Below are 14,912 nucleotides of genomic sequence, written 5' to 3'. Positions count from 1 at the left end.
AAGGCTGATGCTGTTGTCAGTCAACTCGGTTCTCTCTTCCTCTGTTCGGATAAGTGGGGCTTTTAGGGCTGAGGAACCATTTTAAGCAGCTTAAAGCTTACAAATTATCATGCTTGGATGTGTCGAACATTTCTAATCTGCCACAGAGTATTGAACATTTGCAGTTAGGTGGACTAGTCTCTTCTCCGCTAGCTCTCCATCTTTAAAGGGAGCACCGGCAGCGGAAGGAATATTGTGGTGCTTCTAAAGCATTTTGGTGCTAACAGTAGACTTAATTATGCTACATATGAGGTGAATTTTGGAATTCCCCAGAGAAACAGCTCCATACATCACAATGAATTGCAGTCAGTGGCTAGATAAGATATTTGTCTACTATTGCTTACCATTGATGCTAAAACTCAACCTGGTTCCCTTGGTCTCAAATCCTGCCTGGAGCTATGAGGCCCCTGACTACAGCAATGCCTCCACAGGTCAGCCAAGCATGTCAGGAGTCTTGTGTTGCATATTTGAATCATTGTGGTATTTGTAAATATGCTCAATGCATGTCCCAGCTTGAGTATGGCAGACAATCTCAGCTCTGGCTTGTCTGCTCTCATCTTCAGATGCAGAGGAAGCTGGTTTTGGCCTTCCCCTAATTACCATTACAAACTAGTTTGTCAGGGAAACAGCTGACCAAGAGTCCCTCAGCCCAGGGCAAATCTTGACAATGCTAGAATATCTCTGGCTGTAAAAGGTTTACAAACAGGAAACTTGCAATGAAGTTAATGGTAAACTGGACCTAGTCTAGGTGTTTTATATCAAAATATCATAACATAGCTCTGCCTCTGAAATCACTTTTCTTTTCAGCTGTCTTCACTAAGGTGGTGTCGGCTTAGCTAATTGTTTTAGGCTACGTTTGGTTAATAGGCAATGATGTCCCACCCTACATTTTCTTTTCTTTTTGAATATTCTGATTCACTCAGAATTATGTCAAAGTAGGTTGCAACTACTGTTGCATATTTTCTTTAAAGACATTCCCTGAATAAAACGCAATAACATTTTTTATATTTTTGTTCACTGTCCAAAGGTATAACACTTGATAAAGGAGAGTAAATAAAGGTCAAGTAAGTTTGGGCAGTGATATGCTGCTGGTGGAACGTGATTCAGTATCCAATTGAGCATGTGAGAGCAAGAGATAGAAAGAAAGGAAGAATTAAGGAGAGAAGTCCCTGTGTGCAGTCGTGCCAGTCTAGGTTAAACACAGCCAGAGCTGGGCTCCTAGACACACAGGATAGGTGCCTAAATGGAATCAGGCCTGTTAGATTTATGGCCATTTGTTCAGAGAGTGTTCATCCATGGGCTATTATGGAATGATTAGTGTAGAAGGTGAAGCTCCAAGTCCGGCAAAAATCAATACGGCTGTCGAGAGCGATTCTGCCCTTCCCACTCCGAACAGTATTAGCACCAAACCTCTGTCTCTTCACACTTCTTCATCCTCTCTTCCAGCAATTTCATCAGCTGCCCTTCTCCCCACCCTACTGACCTGCCATGTTCCTCCCTCCCTCTAAGTGCCCCTGTTCTCCCCTCTTCATTGCATGCGCATTAGGCCTTAATATACTGCACTGGGCCATCACTCATAGTCGACGGTAGAGACGGAGAGTGCTGGTCGATTCAGTCGTACAGTAGACTAGAGGTGTTTAAAACCTGTGGATAGTGTAACATTGTGTCCTAACCAGAAAGATGCTACCCTCTTCCATGTTGATCAGAGTTTCTGTCCTAACCTCCCAAAACAAGATATGAGGCATTTTGTTGTTATGTTGTACTGGGTAGCTCCACCCACAGTGAAATCTTATTGGAACCATTTATTTTTTTTTTATTTTTTTTGTGAGATTGCAGTTTTGATCAGCATTTTTGCTTTCAGTATAGACAGAAAAATGACTTGAAACTTGTAAGCATGGTGCTTGGTTAGTATAGGACTACCGGAGTCACTCACCTTGTACAGTTTGAGACTGGCCTCATGGCGGGAGTTGACCGTGTGCATCCTCAGTTTTTCCAGGCTGTTGGTGTAGTAGTCGCAGGCATTACATTTGAGGTGCACAGGGTTGCCAATGGCCACGCACTTGAGGCGCCACTCATTGCCCTTGCCACCCTCTTTGATGTGTGCCACCAGCTGGTACTTCTGTACATGCTTGTCAGTCTTGCAGTGCAGCTGGAAGTTGGCCTTGAGCTGCGTGGTGTAGTGGCACAGCTTGCACTGGTGTGAGTCGCCCACCACCGCTCTCCACTCCTCCTCTGGCAGTGAGCGCTCGGCGCTCATGTGCAGGCCCAGTATCTCCAGGTTGTCGGTAGTGAAGCGGTTGCACACAGCACATTGGAAGAGTTTGAGGGAGGGGTCGCTGGTCTGGGATAGGCTTTCACCCAAAGTCATCAGTTCCTCTGAGACCAGCTGTCCTCCACCCAGGCGTACATCCATGGCAATGTCCCCTCCAACTGAAAGTAGAAGATACAAAAAGCGATCAGTGAACAGTCAAAAGGTAACAGTGAGGGTTGGGCATTTTCTCTGTGTTGATTTTCTCCACTCATTTAAACTTCCTCAAGAAACAGGGAAAAGGTGCATAGTGTAGTCTTTTAACAAAGAATCATGTTTGTCTTTCCTGTCAAAGTGGATTTTCTTTCTAGGATTGCATGTGTGTATTTATTTACATAATTTTGTTAAATCAAGATTATCCTTTACTATGAGCTCAGAGAAAGAGTAAGAAAAGAGAGAGTGGAGGTGTGGATTTAAACAGTCCTGCACTTTCATATCCCGACCATTAAATCAACTCCAGAGGCTGTGAGGAGAGGCTCAAAAAATAAAGTTATTCAATCATTACTGGCGATCTAAAGAGTTCCCAGTACACATTACGGTAAATCAAGTACAGGCCTTTTTTCCAAAAAATAATAATATAAAAATTAGATCGTCATTGTTGAACTGGTTCTTTCACCTCTGATTGGGAATCAATGCAAACACCCTCCTGCTCGGAGCTTCTGCAAATTTATGAATTCATGTATTTTTAAGGAATGAAAAGAAGGTGTAGGAGCAAAAGAAATTAGATATTCAAAAACAGAAGCACAAGGCATCTAAGAACAGCTTGGGGAAGAGGCTAGAGGCTGAGATTTGGAGACAAGAGATGCATAGAAGCTGTTTCCTCAGTTCGCTGATCTTCAATCTGTCACTGCCCAGACTGAGTGCACCCGCTGAACCAGTATGGCTTTACACTAAATGAATTCCAGCAGCTCCTTTTATTTATTGGGGCAGCATGCAGCCTGCTCATTTCACCATTACCTTCAGCTTTTAATGCAGGGACAGAGAGACCTCTGACAATGAAAGCCATTTTAATTTCTTTCCATAAACCTCTCATGTAAACACCTGTAAATCTGTAGGTTATGTTCAGAATTCATAATCTCTTAAACATGTCTTGTAATGAACTTGTAATATTTAGCATATTTCGCTTGTGTCAATCAATATCATGGTTTGAGTAGAGAGGGAAAATGTTAAGGAGAACACTGTTAATGTTAATCTAAAAGTCCAGAGATGTAATTTGTCACTTCTATGCACACATCTAAATATTTTAAATAAATGAAAGTGCACTGAACATTCCAGATTGTTTATGAAATGAACATTTCATAATGTTTTGTCATTTCTTATGTCCTGTCATTTCTTCCCTGTGAAATGTTAATTGAACATTCTCTCACTGGAAAACCAAACAAATGGCTAGCAGAGGGAGGATAAAAAAAAAAAAAAACTATTAGTCATGGCAATCGATTCCTGTTTGTGTCTTTGAACTGGCAACAGTTTGAAACAAGTCTGTGCAAATTGTTGGCTTGTAGATGGAATGCCAAATTCTCCACTATGCTGCTGAATTACCCTCACTAGGCCCTTTTACACACACCCCCCCCCCCCCCCCCCCTTTTTTTTTTACTATGGTAAAGTATGTAGCTGCAATTACAAAAGCAGGAAAAAAGGAAAAGTCGGTATGCAGTGGTAGCTGTATAGTATTGACATGAAAACCGTGATGTTTAATAGGAGCCTAGAGGACAGGGCCATAAGAAACACTCCCTCGGCCCCAGTCTACTCAGTCACACTATCTTTCATGAGAAACACAGGGGCAGCAAAAGGGGGAATTTCCCAGCGAAAGTGACCCAGATAGAATGACACATAGAGGATGCGAAAAATAAACTGAAGCTTGAGTGTTAAGAATATGCGTGTGCCTGTCTTTCCCACTTGCTCACTCACTATTTTTCTCTGTGTGCCTGTGTCTGTTGTGGAAGCTGAAATCAGCAAGGCTAGGATACACTAACTTGAGCCGCGTTTCCACCGAAATTACCCGGAACAATTTGTCCCAGGAACTTTTTTCCCAGGAACTTTTTTTGCCCCAGACCGGTTGCTTTCTGCGTTTACACCGCGGTCTAAAGTACCGGTAAGGTAAACTGCACGCAACTGCTCCTCCCAGTCTGCGACGGACAGTAATCAGTTTTGAGCGCCACATTTATAATAAGTATGGAGGAGATTCAAACTGTGCTGCAGTTATGTATTGGTTTACTAACGAGGTAATTAACAAAACAAAATAGACGAGCACTGATACTAAAGCGTGTTCAGAAAGCTCGTATGCGTATAAAATTAGACAACGTATGTTATCAGTTATTGTGAGATGCTGGGACGAACGCGCAAACATTTCCTCTTTCGCAAATACGCTTAAAAAAAGCCTGAACCCCGTCTATCAATCATAAATAGTGACAGTCTTGTAAATAGTTGTTTGTTACTAACCTCAAAGCGCTATTTCAATCCTGTTATAGTAAATTTGTAACATGGTGTGCCTTGCAATAGATGACAATGTGTAAACATAATGACTTAATAATAAAAGCTGTGGCAGAAAAGAGACGAGCACTGATAAAGCGTGTTCAGTAAGCTCGTAATGCTAACGTTAGATATAAAATTTGTATGTTATCAGCTATTGCGGACATTCGTGAGATGGCTGGGACGAACGCGCAGAAAGTTTCCTCTTCCACAAATACCCTTAATAAAGCTTGAAACTCATCGCCAGTCCACCAGTTTTTTTTATTAAATTCCATATTTGCAGACAGACAACTCTTACTGCATGAAGCCACGACACGAACCGCAATAGATTTTTTTTAAAGGGAGGTTAAAAATAAATAAAATGCTGCGTGGAGTCATCCAACCAAAATGCAGCGTGAACACAACCAATCAGCTTGTGCAGCGCACAAGTCCCACCCCTGAAAGTTCCTGAACTTTGAAAAAGTACTACCTCGTGAGCAGGGACTATCGGAGGGGGAAATATTTACCCGGAACTTCATTTAGACCCTGGTTCCTGTGGTGTAAACACATCGAGTACCAGCCCAAAGTTCCTAGTTCCTGGGGAAAGTTCCTGCGGTGGAAACGCGGCTTTGAATACATTAAAACCACATTCTCATACATCTAATTCACCACATAGGTTTATTATTCTTTTATAATTTTTTTAATGTGTCAGCCTTTACACAAACACAATTTTTCTTGTCTCGGGCATTAGACTTAGCATGATGTCTGTGTCATGCCTTTATCTCAAGAAAGCTACATTGTACTGAAAATGCTATGATTGACTTTTTCATTATGCTTGTTTTACAACAAGTTAAATATTTCACCTCAGTGACGTTACTCATGTTAGTTAAAGACGGAAGAGTGAACCATTCATAAAGCATAATGACTTCTTTCCCACCACATACAATTTGTTTTCTACACTATTGGCTGAGTGGCCCCTATCTCTCTGCATACTGACACTTGCTGTCCTTCAAATACAAAGCAGCCTTATTTGTGCCTCTTCTTTATTTTTTTTCTCTTAGCTTCCCTCACACACCTTTTTAACAGTTGTTTCAGAGAGTGAGTGCATGTTAAACAAGGAAGGTGTGCCTGAAGGCAACAGGCAAAGACAGAGAGCTGTCAGCTTGGGGAAATAAAGTGTTTGTAGCTGTGTGTTAGTAGAGGTGGAGATAAAGATGCAGCAAGAGTGAGTTTACAAATTCTACATGCGGGAATGAAATAAAAATATAACCGAAAATAAAAATGTTCACCCAAATAAGATACATTTTTAATAGTTTCAATTGTAACCCAAGTACACAGGAAAGGCTCTTATTTGTGTGCAAATAATTACAGATAAATAGTTAAAAACAGAGACAATGAACCCATTGAACCCACATGAACTGCAATGTGTTAACTGTAACTCTTTAAACTCACCTAGTGCTGGGGCCAGAGCTGCCATGTTGGGGTCCAGATGAAAACCGCCAAGCAAGAACTGGGCATCAGCTCCAGAAGGCTCCATCTTAAGGCCTGGTGGCAGGCTCATGTTTTGGGTCAAGTAGTATTGGTACAGCTCAGCCTCTGAGGGTGAAGGCATGGCCCCTAGACCAAGCCGGCCATGCTGCATTTGGGTCATGTTCTGCTGAAGCAGCATCATGTTGTGCATGTGTTTCTCACTTGTCATGTGGATGCGCAGGTTACGTGCTACATTTGTCTCATAGTCACACACTTCACACCGCCAGGTGGGCTTGCTTTTTGGCTTGGTAGGTGAAGGGGCACCACAGGGCCCTGCCATGTGGGTGGAGGACTGGGCTGGATGATGGTGGTGACTAGGATGATGGCTGCTGGCCTGGGTAGCAGAAGAGACAGGTACCACCCCACCTGGCGCATGCCCATACACCTGTTCACCAGCGGTTGGAATAGTTCCTCCATTTTGTAACGTCTGCATGTTGTTAAGATGCTTGTCAGACTGCATATGGATGCTTAGGTTGCCTTTGGTGGTAGTGGAATAGTTGCAAACCTCACAGCGGAAGGGCTTGTAGCCACAAGTGTAGCTCTCCCCACGGGCAAGGCGGGGGTGACTTTGCCCACTGCTGCAGTACATACAAGAGCCTCCAGAGTCAGGGTGTTTCTCCTTCATGTGGGCCTCCAAGGTTTGCTGGTATTTGTAGTGCCAGTTGCACTTTGGACACTTCAGTGTCTTGCACGAATTCCGTGAGTGCATCATGGTCATATGGCCACCCAATGAGCGAGAGGACCCTAGGACAGTATCACACTTTGGGCACTCCACCCCACTCCCTCCACTGCCCCCAGCCCCATGGTTCTGGGTGCATTCACTCAGTCCTGACATGTCACAAGCAGCTGTGTGATGGAGGTGTGTGTGGGCATTGGGCGAAGGGTGTGGGTGGTGATGGTGGTGAAGGTGGTGGTGGTGGTGGTGGAGGAGGGCACCGTTGTCCTCATCTCCCTCTGCTGAGCATTCATTTGGTTCAGGAGCTGTGGCACTATCTCGATTGGCACTTTCCTCAGCAGCAGCATTGGAGGCTAAAGGGGAGGACGTGCTTGCAGTGGAGCATGCAGCCCCATCCTCCTCACCCCCTCTGCTGGCGACTGCCGCCATTGCCGGGGGGACTGTAGACCCCTGGCAGTTAAAGCTCAGAGGGAGTTCTGAGGTCCTCCCTCCACCGTCTGCAGCCATCCCATCCTCTGACCCTCTGATAGAAGAGGATGACATGGAAGCAGAGGCTTTGCTGCTAAGTGCAGAGCTGGCTGCAGAGAGACAAGCAGAAGGCTGGAGAGCGCTACTAGGCATTAATAAAGGAGATTTGGAAATGCTTTGGTTTGAGACAGCCGGTTCCCCCACAAATCCGCCACCGCTGCTGCTACTTCCACTACAGGCCACCACAGTGCCTTCATCCTCTATCTCTTCATCTTCTTCTTCTAAAAGTAGCTCATCCTCTTCCTCTGAGGCCATCTCCTCACTGTGAAGGAGAGCCTTTCTTTCACAGGTTTCTGCATCCCCATCCTCCCTTCTATGAGTCCCCTCTTTCCCCACAGACCCCTCTGTTCTCCTACCCTGTGGCTTGGACAGAGTGTTGGAGTCTTTGGCTGGGCCTGGGGTTGACGTAAGGGAAGATGGTTTGGGGCTGCCAAGGCCCCCCAATGTGAGGAGGGCTTGTTGCTGGAGACCCGAGTCAGAGTCTTTGTTGAGGAGGCTCTCACCTCCTTCACTACTGCTGCCCCCTTCTAAATGAACCCCACTGAACGTGCCATAGAAGCTCTGGCCTGAATTTATGGGTACCAGGGTAGGCGGTGAAGGAGAGTTCTTATTTTTTGGTTCTAGGAAGCTAACGAGTGGCTCTTTGTCTTTCCCGATGCCCTGTATAATGGCTGATGCATGCTTGTCGCCTAAAAGCCTGCGCTCATCCTCACACAGGGTCATGCGATGGTCATGGACCGCATGAGTGACAAAGGAGCGTGCGTAGCCAAAAGACAACTTGCAGAGGAAACACATGAGGATGGGCTTGCCTTTGCCATAAAGGGCCAGGCCGTCAAATTTGGAGAAATCCACGTTGTTGGGAACATCTTTGGATACACAGGACTTCTTGGCAGACCCATCGCTGTTCAGGTAATCTTTGTTGCTTTTGTGCCGCACATCAAAGACGCGGAAACTGTGCAGGACAGGACTGAGGCCTGCCAGGGTTGAGGTATTGGGGAAACCTTGGTCTGAGGAGCCGAACCATTTTCCGAAAGACGAGGCTATATGGAACGTGTTGATGATCTGAGGGTACACTGAAGAAGAGGTCCCAGCCGCCTCCCCTGTCTTTCCCCCACTGGGGAGAGAGTTTGAGGGGAGCAGGCCTGGTTCCATGCTCCCATCGCTTTGGATCAGCTGGCTGAGACTTTCCACAATGTAGGCAGAGCCATCAGGCTGGTATACTATCTCTCCAGCCAGGTTTTCCACATCACTACTATCCTCTTCCTCCTCTTCCTCTCCTTCTTCGCTCCCACTCTCTGTGGCTCCCCTCCGATGGGAGGGCTGTTGCCGCATGAGCATGGGCATACCCCCTCCACTTGGCACCATAGGTACACCAGGGAAGGGCTGCAGACTAGGAAAACAGCTGTCAATCTCCATTTCATCCAAGTCTTCCAAATCTTCGTCCTCCTCTCCACAGCTCACTCCCTCCTGTTCCTCCTCTAACCCCTCTCTTTTGGGGTGCAGCCGTCTGGTAGTGGAGTTATCGCTGGAAGCCTGTTTTTGCTTCTGCTGCTCTCTCACAGCCTCGCAGGGTGTACTGGGATTACGTAGCTGGGCTGAGTGGGATGCAGAGAGAGACAGGGGCTCCAAGGAAGGGGGCTGGTTGAATGGTGGGACCTGTGCGTTAGGGTGATCGTTCCAGGGTTGTGGATGGTGCTGCTGCTGGGAGGTGGCAGAGGAGCCAAGTCCATCGTCTGTCCCAGAAACCACGGGAGACTCACAGCTTTCCATGCTGAAGCCTACATGAGGCGTTCATCGCATCCAGGCCTGATGAGAAAAGAGAAAAAGAGACAGGATTAACCCACTGCTTGAAACATATAATGTCTCAGAAAGTAAAAAAGTACATAATAGACACCTTTAATATTTTCCTTTCATTGTTTCTATGCAAAGCTAATTTTCAGTCCTGCGATGCTGAACATTTAAAGAGCCATAAGAAGCATCTTGATAAATGGTGAAGCAATGTACATATATAGAGAGTGATAGAGAGTGGGGAGCAGTATAGTAGATTAGATGAGAAACAAAAGTGTGAGATATAATGGTGGAAAATGACAGAGTGCTCATTAGGTTAGATTAGGTACTTAAACAATATCTCAGACAAGCACTAATAAGGCAGCTCAAATGCTTTATCCTGTCATATCAGCCAGTTACCATCTTTTATCTAGACCTTACACACAACACCCAGAGTCTGCTATGTTCTAAATCCTGCATACATTTTTTTCTTCTTTTTTTTTTTAATTAACGTTGGGTCTGAGAAACACAGTAACAGAATAACTTAATGGATAAAAAAGCCCCATTGTGCTGCTAATTAGACACAGTGAAACCCGCCATCAGCACATGATCCATCTCACACCCACAGAAAGAACTGAAGGTTACAAAAATATATTAGCCACGCTGTTTTAGGACCTCCATTATAGAGAGATCCCACACACAGAACACACTGCATGAATAGAACATGGGAATAAGATGCATTTAGTTGATGTGTATATGATTTTTACAGCAAGACATGCACAACATACACAGAAAGATTGGTTTATATTATTTTTAAAGCCTTAAATATAACAGCAATGTTGGTACTCCAAATGCAGTATATAAATCTAGTATCCAATAACTTCCACACTTAGCCTGGATTCAAACACTCCTCTGCCTCTGAAATAATAAATGGGAGCTGAACTTTCTGAGGGTAGTGCTGCCCCGAGCAAGGAAAGAGCCATGAGCACGCCACAATTTCAAGCAGGCGATAAAGGAGATAAAATGATAGTGAGAGATACTGCTGAGCTAATAATTTTAATAAAGGGATGCAGGCAACATTGATTAAAGGGGGGCAACCGGACTGAAACCAATAACTCTGGCCTGCCCTTTCACCCTCCATTGCTGAATATTACATGAGCAAAGTTTCCCGGCAGCACGCTAACCACCATGTCCTGCCTGATTAGCACATTCACTGCCTGTACTTGATTTATTTACTTATTTACTTAGGGATGCAAATTTCAGAAGTGATCAGACACTGTGTCTGTGGCCCCACCCCCACCTAATGTATTAACATGAGAGCGTTTGGCTGGGGAGATTGATAATGTTTGATTCCCTCTTCATGAATGTCTGATGAAAATTCGACACCCCTCAACTCCAACACACAGAGCCACCCACCCCTCCCCCACCCATCAAAATCACAATGTGTGCATGCACTGCCTGCAAACAATGCCCATATATATGCAAGTTAATTATGGTGGTTTAATTCCATATCATTTTAACAATAATGAAACATGAAACAGAACAATAATGTGTATTTCGTCTAATTAAACAAACACCCAATATAAATAACGAGGTTGTTATTGACTAAAACATAAAGATTAAATACTCTGAGAGTTGTAAATGGTTAATGCCAAGTTAAAGTGCTTCTCCATCATTCCAGTACAAAAGAATTAAGTCAATCAACAACAATAAGCTTAAATTCTGACCGAAGGAGTCCACAAATAAACTCAATGCTGCTGCAGCATTATGGGATTGTATATAATAGATGGAGTAGAGAACTACTTAAACTGTTAAACATAAACAGCTTAAAGATTATGACTCACAAATGGTCATTCCTGAAAATCTGCTATGATACGCTTTTCATTTAACGCAAATGAGATGGCTTCCTATAAAGAATTAAACAGTGCTAGAGAGTGGCGGCCCAAGCCGTCTGGGCGCGTCTGCTGCTTACTGAAAACAGGATTGCCCTTTAAAATGGAGATGGTCTAATTCAATAACCCACAGTGGTTACTGATGTGCAATAGGATTGTCTGGAGTCTGCCAGTCGCAGATGGGCGGGCAGATATAATGTAGTTTGTCCGCTCAAGGTTTGCTTCCGAAGCAACACCTGTTTGAAGAAGGGAATCTTTAATCTCACTGCACTAACGAAGGCTCAGACAGACAAGCAGACGCATACTCAGTTAACAACAGGAAATGAGTATTAAGCTTTCTTCTCACCCTGTACATGAGCCTTTGGCTAAAATATGTAATGGCACGGAGGATAAGTCAAACACACCATCAATATATGTATAAAAAATATATATTTCCTTGATATCCTATACATTCTGTCATGAAGGCATCATCTTCATTAAACAGTCTGCTCTATTAAGGCATGAGGCAGGACTTTTCAGGGCAGGGCAGGGTTTCTCAGAGGCACATAGAAACTCGTCTCAACTCAAATTGGGCAGAAAAGAAAACATTCCCTTTTAATCAGCCAAACAAAGTAGATAAGGTTTTTAACGATGAAAAAAAGCACAGTACATAAAGAAAGCTGTTAGAAGCTGGTCTGGTTGTCATTTAGAGGGGATAGAAATTGAGATAAGTTTTTATTTATGGGTCCTTTCATTTGGTGGGATTTACTGGCTAAGCAAGAAGGGAATTAAAGGCTAAGGAGCCGTCTGATTATACGCACGCACAATCACCTGCCCAGGGGACAGGCCTCCAGAGGCCCAGTGCTCCCTCTCCTCTCCTGGGGAATTAACTCCTGCTCGGCCCCAGCTGAGAACGGCCATGGGGTGCGGCCTGACCCTCACGCCCCACACCCAGCACCCCTCGATACATAAATAACGTATCCTTCCAGAGAATATCAGTGGAAGAAAAAGGCTTCATCATCACCTCCCTGTGGTCTGCAGCAGGCCTTGCTTTTCTTTTCCCATTTCCCGCCAGATCTAGCCATCGCACAGGGCGGCCACTACAGGGTTAGGGCGCTTATTGAAAAATCAATGACATAAATGCTAGGCAAGTTACAGGAAGATATGGGAAGGAAAGGTTCCTATTGATAAAGCAGGGAGGGCCCTCTGATTTTGTAAAAGGGGATGTATTCATTAAAGCTAGGTGAGAAGGCTTAATCTTTGAAGTATAGCCAAATGAATTGCAAATATATGTTGGAAAACTGTTCACCCCACTACTGTATTGTCAATCTTAATGCTAAGTTCAGGTGTCAAATACACTATTCTTCTTTAGTAAAGGCACTGTAATGTATTGTAACGTTACAGAAATTTCAGTTTAAAAAATATATCAGCGCTCTCAAAATATTGTGCCAATATGTGGATGACACGTGTATACATGTGTGCATAACTCATTATATATTTATAAAAGGACAATGAGGTAGATTAAGTAGGTTCTGCAGCAGTGCTCTTTACTCCTATTTTTTTTATAATGTAACATTCTCCTCAGCCAATCAAAGCAAATAAATCAAAATCAAAGTAAATATAGTTATTCAATAAATAAATAATAAATATTCTGAATACTATGTGTTTGTTGTTGATTTAAAGTGAATTACTGTATAATAACGGATATAATAAATATAATAATAGTATAATATGATAATGCATCATATTTCTGGCCAAGAAAGCGGTAGAGGTTTAAAAACACTTACGCACCACAAATAATTAACCCTGCATTTATTGCTATATAAGCATTTATTAAAAAAATAATGTCAATTCAATAAAAAAAAATAAAAAAAATAATAATAATAACAACACTAAAGTGTCTCATTTGCTAAATGATTAATAGTGACATCAGTGATTGAATGCCATGACTCGTATAATTCAAAAGCACTTCTGCAGAAGTTCCACACTGGGTATTTTCAGTCAGCATTTATTCAAATTCAGCTTTATTAGTGAGCAAAGGTAAACAGAGAGGACTGAAAAATTCCTCCACCTTCTCTTCCTTGTCCTGAACGTTTAATGTAGACACAGCGACACTTCAGAGGAGTTGCTGCGTCAGAAGGCAAAAAGTCACCTCAGGTCGATGGCACTCTGGCTGTAAACACAGCTTCCCGTAAAATCAATGATCTTTAGTTCAAGCTATCAGTCTGTGCAACAGAAATAGCAGTGGCTGTGATGAGACTGAGGCTGTGGAGAGAGGGAGGAAAAGCGATAGAGAGAGAGAAAGAGAGATCAGTACAGCTTGGCTGTCGGTAAGAGATGAGAGCACAGCTATTTGCTGCTACTGCGCACAGCTGTACTGCCAACACAGCGCTGAAAACGGAACTAAATGCCGGTTCCCAGCATGCATCTCTCCCAAAGCCACAGCCATTAGTGTGTCAGGCCGGAGTGCTCTACCTGCACGCTGGCACTGGTTAATAGATTATGTTGGTTGTGGAAATAGGAGGTGCTCCTCTGTGACTTAATGTAACAGTAAACATCTGCAAACTCATCTGTTACTAATTGGTCTCTGGCCTGAACACAAACGAATTGATTCCGAGGTATCAATAGCGTTCTCTGTTCTAGGCGCTGAAACTGAATCTTGGTGATAATTTTCGCTCTCGGGTAACAGCATAAGATCTGTAAACGCAATCAATGTAGCAAAACAAAGGGAGCATAAAAATTTTTTCCTGACAAGGCGTGTGATGCAACGTCAGGCTGCCTTTAGCGGCATTTATTCAGCCGATGAAATCTGGAGCGGTTTCAAAGGCAGCTGAAGGGGAATCCGCGCGCCGGCAAAGTGTCTCATCACTTTTGGTGAGTGCAAAAGAAACAGGCTCCTCGTGTAATTAGAAGTGGTTAATTAGCTGTGGGTTAATTACTCAGTTCGAAGGGGAAAGCTGGCAAAAAGAGCTGGTGGGGTGGTAGAGTGAGGGGAAAGTGGCGAACACGCAGCAGGAAGCTCCCAGTCTCCTGCCAATTAGCAGGCAGCATGGGGGGCTTGCGGAGAAACGGGGCCGGGAGTACAAATGAGCTTCACACCAGCCCACTCGCAGCCACTGAACTAATACCACACTCAACATATCCACATTCCCCTATTAAAAATGCATACTGTTGGAGATTCTCCGCTCACTGTTGTTTTTGGTAAGCGCTTCCATTTGCCCAACAGCCACTCGTTTCTTCATCGCATGCAAAGACTTAAAGGAGTGTTTTTCGCTTGGATATCAAAATATCCAATGAATAAATACCCATATAAATATGAACCATATTCAATTGAATAATAATCATTTGAATATGAATAAGGCGTTTATAAAACAGGAAAATGTCTCATTGTTTCGGACCCTGCATGCTGTCTTTCTCTCTCTCTCTCCTCTTAACAAATCTTACAGGAAAGTAATAGCACATTATTTGCCTCCACCTTCCCCAGTGGTTGGTTCAGATAAAGCTTTGTGTTTTGTAAGTGCATAAATTATCCCAGGGATAAAGGTATTGATGTATAATCAGAGATGGGTGATCATGTTCGTGCTGCAAAAAGCCCTCCATTCACCCCCAGGCACATTGAGAGCGCACAGCATGCTCCACAACACAGGAGGGAGGAGTGGAGAGAGCCTAGTTACTTCTCAGAAAGAGAGAGCGAGAGAGATAGAGAGAGAGAGAGAGCATTTGCCTGTTTACCTATCGTGAAGAA

The 14,912-nt window shown here is 43.8% G+C and overlaps 1 protein-coding gene across 4 annotated transcripts in view; it reads right to left on the bottom strand.

Moving 5' to 3' along the window:
• The window catches only part of zfhx3b (zinc finger homeobox 3b), a 344,899-nt gene that overhangs the window by 86,030 nt on the left and 243,957 nt on the right, over positions 1–14,912 (bottom strand). For all 4 annotated transcript variants that reach the window (XM_084107585.1, XM_084107584.1, XM_084107587.1 and 1 more), the window contains 2 exons: positions 6,248–9,335; positions 1,973–2,469 (listed from right to left, as the gene is read on the bottom strand). In XM_084107585.1, coding sequence (XP_083963711.1) covers positions 1,973–2,469; positions 6,248–9,299 — 3,549 coding nt within the window. In that variant the 5' untranslated portion in view covers positions 9,300–9,335. The remainder of the gene's footprint in view (positions 1–1,972; positions 2,470–6,247; positions 9,336–14,912) is intronic.

This window comes from Abramis brama (genome assembly GCF_963993115.1).
Source record: "Abramis brama genome assembly, chromosome: 3".
NCBI classification, from domain to species: Eukaryota; Metazoa; Chordata; class Actinopteri; order Cypriniformes; family Leuciscidae; genus Abramis; species Abramis brama.
This window is presented reverse-complemented; position numbering and strand designations above follow the sequence as displayed.